The 11,538-nt window shown below is 52.3% G+C and overlaps 1 protein-coding gene across 1 annotated transcript; it reads right to left on the bottom strand.

Annotated features, from left to right (window-relative positions):
• Positions 1–270: 270 nt before the first annotated feature.
• Positions 271–1,485, bottom strand: LOC100901819 (chymotrypsin-like elastase family member 2A). Its single transcript, XM_003740713.2, has one exon. The coding sequence runs from the start codon at positions 1,402–1,404 to the stop codon at positions 520–522; it is 885 nt and encodes a 294-aa protein (XP_003740761.2). The 5' UTR covers positions 1,405–1,485; the 3' UTR covers positions 271–519.
• Between the last annotated feature and the right edge of the window lie 10,053 nt (positions 1,486–11,538).

Genomic DNA, 11,538 nt, shown 5'->3' with positions numbered 1-11,538 from the left:
GGACTGGTCGGGGCCGAGCCATCTCGGTCCTAATGAGCGGCTGGCCCGACGAGCCGAACGGATTTTGACTAGGAAACCCCATTCGCGGATCTAGATTCCGGTTCGAGCAAGCGTAGGGTCCAATTATTATCCGGTGGTTCCGATGAGCAGAGCTCATTGATAGGCTCTCGACAATTCGAGCTCGCTTAGGCTCGAGCAGCCCCCTATCAGATCTTCTGTGAGGTCTTGCTTCAGACAGGTGTGACCCTCATGAGATAGTGAGCAGGATCGCCGATATGCTCCTTTTATTGCTGCAAGTTCACGGATCCCCCGCTCTATGGCGATCTTCCCCGAGATCGTGGTTTTCATCCACGACTTCCGCAGCGATCTCGTTCGTCGCTCCGCGACCGAACGCCTCGCAGATACGGCCCTTCGATGCGGTTGTGCCGAGCGATTCTCAGAAAAAAAACTGAATCCGATGAGATCGTCACATGACCAGTTTTCCGAGCACGTCGGAAATGGACACGAACTCCGTGATCCTTATCCACAGATACTACTATCGAACGTCGGGTTTGGAGACTTCTTGTATGCTTCGATCCAATCAAAGTACTTCGAGACTTCGGTGTAGTACATCGGCCAGTCAGGGGTGCCGCAGATAGGAGGGCCGCCGGACACGACTCCCTGCAATTGCCAGTACTTCCCTCGCTTGATTTGCAGAGGTCCTCCAGAATCCCCATGGCAGGATGAGCCTCGGCTGTGGAGAGTGCAGATGAGTTTCTCGGGATTAGTAGGCCTCAAATTTCGGCACTGTTCCTTGGTTATTTGCATCTGTCGAGCCTGCATGAGAACTTCGGCGGGCTTTTGCTCCACGCCGCTAGAGGTATAGCCCCATCCAGTCACGTATAATTTATCATTCTGGCTGACTTCCTCGTTAGGCTCAGGGAGACAGATCGGTCGGATCGCATCGGTGAAAGTGACTTCTCGGTCGAGACGAACGATGCCGATGTCATTCAGTTGCCCCCTCCATGAGGGATGAGGACAGACATCCTTGATATCCACAAAGATCTCCCCGTCGTCTTTGGTGGAGCGCTGGTGAGATCCGAGGTGGACACGCACTGCACTGATTGACATGCCCAGGCAGTGAGCTGCCGTGATCACGGTGCGGTTATCGATGAGGGCACCACCGCAGAAGTGGCTTCCGTGATTGAAAGAAGGTAAGTTGAACCTCGGCTTCGTGTAGAGTCCCGCTTGCCATGGGAACGCCTTGGGAAGTGCCTCCTGACCCCCGATAATATTGAGGTCGATGAGCTGAGGCTGCACCACGGGCTCCCCGCAATGAAGCTCGCACGTGATTGAGGCGATGAGCGCTAGAGTCGTCAAGGGTAGCAACATGGTGAACTCGAGGCTTCCAAATCGGGATTCCATTTATATACTCCTCCGAGGAGGATTGAGAAGCTTAAAGAGATCTCCCGCGATCGCCTGTCTGGCCGGGGGCGGAATCGGTGACGCACTGGAATCTGGCGGAGAGCATCCCATGAGAGAATGATTACGGCAATCCGTGGGGACCTATGAGACGTCGAATCGATGCAGCGGATTATCGAAAACGACGGAGTAACTCGGCTTTTGGGGACCAGCGAGAGAAGTCATCGCTGCGCCGTGATTGCTGTGCTGAGCTCACTCGGAGCCAAGTCGACGACTGATCTCTGCTCAACTGATCGGCGAAAACCGTAAAACGGAGCCACCGTGGCCCTAATTAGACGAGAGGCGCCTCACTGATGGGCCAGTCTAGGGGTGGATGAGGACTATCCGATGCTTCGCCGATCCCGATCTCCGTATGAGAGCTCGGGGAAAATAATTTCCCGAAATGCTCATCTAAGGGACAGAACCGAGTTTCTCTGACCGCTTCCTGGAGCGGAACCTTGCGGAAAATTCGAGATGAGGCGGCGGAAAATACATTTTTCTCAATGCACTGCTTTCCCTCAACTCACCGGTGAGCGAACTCGTCTGAAAGGCAATGTGGAGGGAGGGAGATCGGAACGCATCCGAGTACTCCGGTGAGCTGGCAATACTAGTGAGAAATAGCCCACCAGCCGATGTTCGAATGAGGAGCAAATCTTGGAAAAAAGCTCCGGGACACAGAATGTAGGAGGAAAAAACTCTTTGTGAGGGGGACCAGGGTTTGAGAGAGTGTCGTATAATCAATCTCCCCAGTGCGCGTCTGAGCGGACTCGTAACCGGATTTGACTTGAATTCCGCTTCCGAAGGCTCGTTGAAAGTGATGCTTCCGAGTAATCGACACAGCCATAAGTACCGCATCTGCTTTGGGAACGATCCGGGGTAATTAACAATCCGCGGAATGGAGAACGGCCTGAGATCTAGCTTTCGGATATAGCGAGGCTGATGCATGATCGCGGGGCTGTCCCCCGCTCCCATGATCCGCGATCTGCATCACCGATAGGTGCGATATCTCTCCGGTCTCTTATAGCCAGCTCGAGCGCGGTGGTTCTCTTCGACTTGGGCGAGAATGCTGAAGAATTGCGAGATCTGTTCGGAGGTGTACCCGGGTAGCGTTACCATGCAGCTTCTCACCAGCCCTCGAAAAGCCATCCGGAAAATGGCTTTCCAGGCGGTCCGATTAATCATAGTGAACAACGAACTTAAATTTCAACGGGACGTGGAAACCCTATGAATTCAAAAGTTGAAAGCGTCCGCAAGAATGCATTTATGTTGCACCCTGTGGTACTTTACACTAATCTTCACAGAGAGCTCTGCAAGACCGATTCTCATCCTCCATGAACGCTTGAAAAACAGAGGATATGACGAAAGTGTCAGTGGTGTGGAAAGATTCGTCACTCTGACCTTCATTTTTCTCGGAATTTTCTACATGGCAACAGATGTGGCTATCAAGACTGTCGCGTATAGAATGATACGCAATCCATGAAAGTACCGGCGGACGAATGCCACATGCCGAAGTCCTCATACACTCATACCGTGGTATTTTGTCGGTCCCCCATTGGCAGCACAATCAATAGTCTCACCTTAGTTTCTCAGCCGCCCGTGGGTGAAGGATCCCCTTTGTATTCTAGAACTGCTCGAATAAAATAGCCTTTGAAGGAATTCGGAAATATGATGAGTAGAGTTGCATAATGATAGGACATTCCTCTTCCGCAAAAAAGTCAATGCCCGCGCGGACATCGGGCACGGGCGCTTTACTCCATGTTTTCGATCTGTTCGGAAATGATCCAACTCTGTCTGCTGTCCCGCCTAGCGAGATTCGAATTGCGTTCAATTCTCACCGACAATTTTGTTCTATTGGGGGAATGTTCTGACATGAGACGATTGCTGAGATGGAAAAATCCGAGCTAGCCAGTTTTCAACCGAGAATAGCGTGATCCCCTCGGGAGTTCCGGAAAGCGGGCTTTCTCTCGGAAATCCCGAGGAGCGGACGAGAGGAAAAATGGAGCATATTTCGTTATACCGTGCCTTGGATAACAGATGTATCCGCACAAGGTGGGACCCGATCGATTAGGTCGGTGATGCTCAGCATACTCACGAGGCGTTTCCCTACGCTCACATCCCCCTTCAAACTCGAGATCTCAGCCGCCAAGCCCGAAGCTGCATTGCTCCCTGAGATTATCCGACTCGTCTCTCGGAGGGATATCGACGAGGTCTCCCGAATCACGAGTCATGCGGCTCTTCGGAGAACTCTCGCTCTGAAAACTCCTAACCTAACTCCGCCTGTTTAGGAACGTCCCAGAAACGAGCCCGACCACATGATCAATCGATTGAAGCTTTATTTGGGGTATAATCTGGGATCCGCACTCCGGGATGAGACCCTTCCCAGCTGAGTCGGGAATGACTCATAAACTTTAGGTTAATTATTAATCATGAGATGATTGATTTCGCTCGGAGTGGCGGCTCCCTTCAGCGGAAAGATTTGCGTCTGCGATGTTCTGAGGGTCGTCACTGCTGAGCGACCCCGAGCGAGAATTTCCGGGATTTCATGAAACCAAGGTTCCGAGGATCATAAATATCTGGTTCAAAACGCCAAAGCTCCCTGAACCTCTACGGCGGGCCGTAAAGCGGGATGGAGCACAAGAATAATGGCTTCCGCAGAGGTCGCGAAGTCCATAAATCTGTTTTCACTCTCGCTCTCTTCTTTTTCTCCAAACCTTTTCCGCATGCGCATATCTTGAACACGAGCCCTGCCGTCGACAGCGTCGATTTTTCAGCTGCGGATCCTGCTGGCGTTGAGCAGCCTCCTCCCCGTTATCCATCCATCCGTTGTTCCTCAGCGTTTTTGTCTCCCATGTCGATGAATACCTTTTGATGCTCAAGCCGAACTGCGAGGCTCTCCGGAAGGGACAGGCGAGCATGGACACGCGGTTGGACATATATCCACCAGGTTTCACAGACACTCAAGAACGCCTGATATAGGCTCTCGCGATTTGAGCTCGGACGAGTGTTCGTGTCTCAGGATCGACTGTCAGAGTCCCTGGAACAAGCATCGAACTCACAACAGGAACCGCACCGGTGTGTCAGGATCTGTTTGGCTTCTGCATCGATGTCAGCCGCGGTTCAATTCCCCCGCGATCGAGAAGGCAAGCAGAGAGACAGGGAGAGCGACAGACAAACCGACGGCCGAGTTTCTCGGTCGTCGAACGAGGTAGTAGTAGTAGTCGGAGCCAAATCAGAACATGGTTTTGCTTTTCCCCCCTCTTTTTGGAAGCACCTAGCCGACGAGCGAGCCGAGTGAGGTCTTAATCAGGGAAGTTTGCCAACACCTATCCCAGGGGAGCTCACGGACGAGAAGCCGCCGGCTAAATTGCTCGACGGGCTTTTGCACCTGATACCGTGTGAGAAGCTCGTCCTCGAAAAAGCCTTCCAATCGACGCAGCAATCGCCGCAGAGATTTGGGATGAACACGCGCTATCGTGTCTCGATCGCACGATTCTGACTCTGGACGTCTGCAGGTTGGAGCGATCGTTTCCAATATAAATTTCACGGCGCCTCCGACGGACAAACAGACACCGGGACTCAGATTCGTTCAATCGTTCAGATTCGGAATGGGTCCCGATCCCTCTGGAGTCTCCAAGCTCTTCAAGCGTAATGGAATAGAAAGTTCTCTTGCCATCTGAAGTCATTCGCAGGAGCCACCTAAGAGGAGCGTCCGCTAATTTGTTGACGCCCCGACCGTCATCAAACGTGACCCTGCTTCGAGGTTAACCCTTGGCTTCATCAGAAACGCGAACGTGCTTAGACAAGTTCCCTTCGTAACGAACCGTCACAAGCGAAGCTGGCGTGAGGTCGTGGACTCTCTAATGGCCGGGAAGGAACGGAAGGAACTTTGCGGCCCGACCGAAGAACGTCGCCGTCGCCGTTCGACGAAAGAGCTCCACGCCCGCGTCTCGATCCAGTCGTTAGTGAAGTGCTGAGGTAGCGGAGGTCGTGATGAGCTGGAGAACACTGTGCGTCACCTATCGTCGCACAGCTGGATCTCGCATTCCAAAGGGTTTGTCGGTTTCCGATGGGAGGAATCGGAGGAGAAATGGAATTATCGAATTACGAAGCGCGGTCGATATCGGCGCCAGTTGTCCACCAATGATATCAAGGGATCGACGCATATCATGGTAATCAAGTCATTCCCCGACTCAATACGATCCGGACTTATTCCTTTCGTGATCGACGCTTGGAGTGAATCAGCTTCCGAGGACGACTCAGCTCCCTCCGGAACGAAATTCCTCTGCTGCGACGCCGCTTCCGACGATCACGGTATCCAGTCTGAATGCCTGCGGAGCCGAACAGGATTCTCCCGAGGCATGGCGCATGACGGGGATCTGAAGAAGTCCAGAAGGATCTGGGGCGCAGAGCCGTGCCACGAGAAGCCATTTGTGAAATGACGCTGTCTCCGTTCCTCGTTCGTTTAGGTGGTAAAATATTCCGACTCAATGTTCCAGTCATCGTTTTCTTCTCCCGCTTCGTCCTTTTCCCTCTTCTCTGTTGAGGGAGGCACTCTTCTTACAAGAATAGCTGATCCACCCCCATCAAAATAATGACTCTTCTTATACATGAGCGCCAACGCAAGCCGAGCTCGTGACCAACGGGCTGAATCAAAAACTCTATGAACACTTTTCTCGAACATTTTTGTAACTTCGTCGACGTTCGAGAAATTAAGGGACGATATTCCTCGCCACAAAGGAGCTCTATTGTCCACGACTATTGAGGAACGAGCTCATCCATTTCGGGGCGCGGGAGGCCTCGATACGAAACACGATAGTAAATCAAGAGGAAGAGGACTGATCAAAGGAGAATCATCCAGACAGGAAACTGCGAAGAAATCGGGCAGAGTTCCAATGGCCGTCGCGGGAGGAAAAAAATCTGTTCTGATGAAAGGCCGTCGGCAGAGTGATTTATGGAGCGGCGATGAGGACCACAATCGACATTCTCCATTCTCACGTCGAGGCTCTCCATTTCTCTCTGCTCTTTTGCCGAGGATGTGGCGCCGATCTCAGCATGGGATGTTCTCAAGAAAACCCGGAACATTCCGGGTGTGAAATCTCCGTCGCGGGAACGGAAGGGCTCGCAAGCGCTGGGCGCTGGCAGTGAGCATTTCACTCGAGAAGTTCGATAGTGAATACGCCGTCTCGATCTCTCAGGAATGGGAAGACGGAGCAGGGGAACCAGTGCGTATGAGCCGGAGTCGGTGGTCCTTTCAGCACACAGCAGATGCCCCTTCGCCGGTTCCACTCTCGCTTCGAAAGGCCATTCACAATCCGCTATTACGAAGGATTGTGAATAACCCGAGAAGCTATTACGTTGATTGACTTCTTTCGAGAAACTCTTCAAGCGACCCCTGAAATTACCCCTTTGCTTATTCCTCTGCTCCGACTCCGCGGACGAGAAAGCCTCATCCTGCCATCGGGAGTGTACGAACGATAACATCTCTGCTATTCCTCCACACCGAGGCGATTCCCGTCTCATTCCCCTGATCTCGGATCAACAATAACAGCGAGCTATCGCGCTTTCGTTCCCTCGTCACAGTCCCAACGACTTCGATAGGGGCCTGGCTGACTGCGAAACGACTGTGCTGAGACCATATTTAGAGTAATCCGCAGCGAAGCCCCTTAGCAACTTATCCTTTCTCCCTCGTCCTCACACATCCGCACTGATCCCCGAGGAGATTGATTTAAACGGTTCCTCTGATCCGCTCCTTTCTCCTCGCTGTCCAGGATAGCAAGGCGCCATAAACAGCCCATACAGGCACTCGAGATTGATCACACATCCCCCGGCGTCGGTTGCTCGGCCTGGCCACATCGGTTCTCGCTCTCCGGTTCTACCCAAGCTGGCTCCATCCTTTTTCTTCATCCTTTTCCCACACACTCACATGACCTGCAGCAGCCCCTGCAGCGGGGAAGTGATGGCGGCATCCAAGAGAAAGGCGAGTGGTGCAAACTTCGCCCAGGAGAGACGGATGAAGACATCAGCTTCACAAGCAGGTAACCTTGTGACGATGGGGAGGGATCGCGCCTTCGAAACACGTGTCTCACGCGGTTCTCGCGGGTACGAATATCCAGCTTGGAGTTGAGATTTTCATTCTAAGGGTAGAATGTTGGAGTAGGGAGGATCGAAGAACACGCGTTATCAGCACGACGAAAAAGGACCCTTCATACGGTACGACAGGCACCAACTATCAATCGCAACTTTATTCTCAACAACCCTCCAAACACCTCCACTATCCATCCCTTGTGACATCGGAATGATAGAGACACGGGGGACCTCCTCGAACACGGATGAGGATGAGTTCAGCTGACTACGCATCTTTTCTCCTCGCGTCCAAGGTTGTCTAAATCGATAATTTTAACTTTGTTCTTCGTTTTCCTCTTCCTCTTGGAGCCAGTTACCGACATGGTCGAGCTATAATCACTTTCAGCTACCCCGTAGGTGCTCATCGTTTGCATCTGCATTTGCATATTGGACTTCATGGTAGCTAGACTTTCCGGCTCCATCAGAGAATATTGTGACATGTCTGGAAAGGCTGAGTAACCCGCGTACGGCTGGAATCCCGTATAGGCAGACAGCGCGTCGTATCCTTCGTTCGCGATCGTCGGTTCCTGCAAGCGATTATCCATTATGGAGTGTCTCTGCCTCGAACGTCTCGTTCTCGTGCGGTGTCGGCGTCTCTCGCTATCACGATTCCGTATCCTCCTTTTTTCAGAGCCGCGAGATCGGCGTCTGCTCCGACGCCGGTGTCTCTTCGATCGTCGGGAGCGTCTCCGCGAGTCTGAGTCTGAATCGCCGTCCGTTGAGGGCGCTGGACTGCCATCGGCAGCGTCTGGCTCGGCTCTGATTTCGGCTTTATCACTCCGACGCGATTTTCCGGCAGCCGCTTCAGTGAAATCATGGCCGCAAACCTCGCAGCGTTTATACTTAAGATTCTTCTGAGCGCGGCTGCATGAAGGACATATTCTTGACTCCGGTATGTCTGCAGCCGACTTATTTTTCGTACCGTCGACCTTCTCGGGCTTCGAGATCATCCCGGCGGACTCAGTCTTCCCCGGAGTGTCAACCTTTTCGAGTGAGTCGATTTTCCCAGGAGGCTTGATCATCTTGCGAGACGTCTCCTTCCCAGGAGAGGGAGCCGCCATTTTTGATGCTGGAGTGGATGAGATGCTCTAGTTCGCCTGCCGAATGACTCCCGCTTGGTGAACGCAGCGCTGCCTTATGCACCTGATGAGAAAGTGGTCGCTATCTCACAACTACTGGCTATAGAAGTTTCCGCCGGCTCTTCTCTGCAATGACAAGGTCTCGGCTCGTCCACTGAGCCCGCGACTCGTCCGATTCGATCCGCGTGCGTCTACTCCGGGAGTGACGGTGAGGCACCCGAAAAATGCATCTTATCTCTAGATTTTGATCGTTTCCCTCGAAATGATTTTCCTCAATTTGACGACTCGGGATCTTCGTCGTTTCTGCTCTGAGAACTGTCACAATGTTCCATGGGGGAAATTCCCGGAATCACGGCGCCCTATAGACGGCAGTTCTACGAGGAGTGGCATATTTCCCGTCGGAAAGTATTGCAACCGAACAAAGTACGAGAGCCCAAATATTTGTTCTGAGCTTCGTTCTTCTCTTCCGCGAAACTTGCCCCCGTTTTTCTCCGTCTTGCCTGAGCTCCCTCGACGCGCAGAGATTGAATTTTCTCCATCAGGCCAACTGCAAACATTGGCAAGTATCAACTTCGGGAATAGGTTTCAGGCCCTTCTCGGAGAATCTGATGGGCTCTTCATTCAGGATGCTGGTTCGACTACCCTCCCCCCGAACAACATCCTTCTACTCTGACGCGAGATTCGCTTTGTCGATACCGGAATGACGCCGAATGGAATCCAATGCTCTCCTATCTGAGGAGCGCCGCGTTCCCACGTTTTTCAACTTCGTCTCGCCCTCCTTCCCCGCATCATCACGAATGACAGCGCGGATGCGAGAGATGAAACAGAAAATTCATCATTTAGGCACTTTTGGACCGAGCTTTGAGGTCCCCAGCACCTCAAAAGTGAGTCGACGAGTACCCGCACGGAATCAGAGTGCTTTTCCCGAGCGCCCTGATTCGTCCGCCATCAAATTATTTACACAAAAGGTCTGACGGAGAAAATTCTCGGTTGTCGCATGACAGATCTAAAAGTTTCCTATGAGGGAAACCACAGGCGGGACCGAGTCGCGGAAACTGGTGGCCGTCAGACAGAGAGAACTTTTAAGCCTTAGAAAGAATTTCCGCCCGCTCGACCGCCTGTGCGCCTGTCTGACGGCTCCTCGGCTCACCCGACCGCCGCGGAAGATGCACTCACTTGAGAGAAACCTCACGGGACAAAGAGACGAAGCCACAGGAGTCTGCCTGAGTTAAGTATTCGGGATTAGGCTTCACTTCTTTACTCTTGGTTCCTCACTTCCGAATTCTTACATTCGGGGCAATATCGGATTCCCGGTCGCGTCCCCCCCCTTATCGGGACGAATGCCGAGTTTTGGAATCTCGCGGTGAAAACCGACATCGATTGAGGGAACGCGCGAGGGTGTTGAGATCAGGTTTGCCCCAACAGAGCATGAAATCGTTCGCATAGGCTATGTAGAATTATTCATTATGATTTATTCATTTATCGTGTGATATATCGATATGAAAGAGGCTTGATCCTGATGCTTCAGGTATATTCCGAGTGACTTACGGTTGGAGTCAAATTTCTGCTCCCGTCTCGAAAACGTTCATGGAATGCTGTCGGATGGGAGGTTCGAGAAACTGCACCACTCGAAGAGCCCGTGCTCCGCAAAGCCGAGGCTGCGGGAAACTGTTGAAAGCGGCCATTCCTTCGAGTAGCAATTTTACAATATTATTCGGTCCAGCCGCCTTCTATTGCGTCGTCCGCCTACTCGGTTAAGACCACTGCTGCCGGCAATGGTTCCCGAAAATTGCCGTGGTGCCGAGCATTCGAGCGGTTGGCAGACCATCGATGGTTGAGCGGAAGCTGTGCTTGTTGTGGCGGCGCGGCGCAAGACCCAAACAGGAGAAGATTGAGACTGGAACACAGCACGAACAAAAAGTGTGTTTTGTCGTCGAGCATCGATGAAATGACAAGGATATACACGAACGAGGAGAGTTCGTGCGATTTCGTTAAGCAAGTCGCTCGATTACGCTGAATGGGACTCTGCCTTAGCGGATTCGCTTTTTGCGCATTCGGCAACCGCGGTGCGCTCAAGGGAGGAGGAGCGGTTGGGTAAGCAAGCGGGAAAGCGAGCGAGCAGGCTGCCATGGCAAATATGGTCTCCATCTAATCCAGATTAACTCGCTTGGCAACCAACAAGTTCGGATAGCTCCGGGGTTTGTCGGCCCGCACCGAGACAGCTATCCGAATGGGCAGGCGGCGGCCATGCAGCCATTCAGTGGGTTAGAAGCCTCCAGTCATGGCGACTAAGCCGTTCAGCTGGTCTGACGAGATGTCGATAAAACGTGCAACATCCAATCTGTGCTCTCCAATTACAACAGCAACAACGACGACGATAACAGCAACAAGAAAAATAACAACAAGGACCTCAACAAGCACTAGGATGAGCAATGCTGAAGTAGGTAAATTGGGAGCAAAAGGTTCCATGAAAAGTACGTTGCGATAGATCGCTGCGGTCTCGTGACGAGAAAAATGAGCGATCGATGCCACAGGCGAAGGACGGATTTTCATTGAAGAAGACGTTCGGGAAGAACGGATTTGGAAGGACAGATTCCGTGCCAGGAACTATTTTCGACGAGAAAACAATCAGCGCTTCCCTTTCGGCAACTTTTTTTCCTCACCCTCCTCGAGCAAAGATAAATCCCTTTTGCCGCTGCTGCAGCTAGAGGAAGTCCGGCTTAAGTCGCCTCGAAGCCCGACGGAAAGCGTCGGCGAAAATTACCCCATCCTTGCCCGATCTGCTGCTGTATGCTTGAGAGCGCGCACGATAGTAGTTTTATTCCGTTGCAATTCCGTTTATCGGTGGGCCTCGCGTGATTCCGACGTTTGGTCTGAAAGATCGATAAATCTTAGG

This window comes from Galendromus occidentalis, unplaced genomic scaffold (genome assembly GCF_000255335.2).
Source record: "Galendromus occidentalis unplaced genomic scaffold, Mocc_1.1 scf7180000077086, whole genome shotgun sequence".
NCBI classification, from domain to species: Eukaryota; Metazoa; Arthropoda; class Arachnida; order Mesostigmata; family Phytoseiidae; genus Galendromus; species Galendromus occidentalis.
Note: the sequence above shows the minus strand (reverse complement) of the source record. Positions and strands in the feature narration are given on the sequence as shown.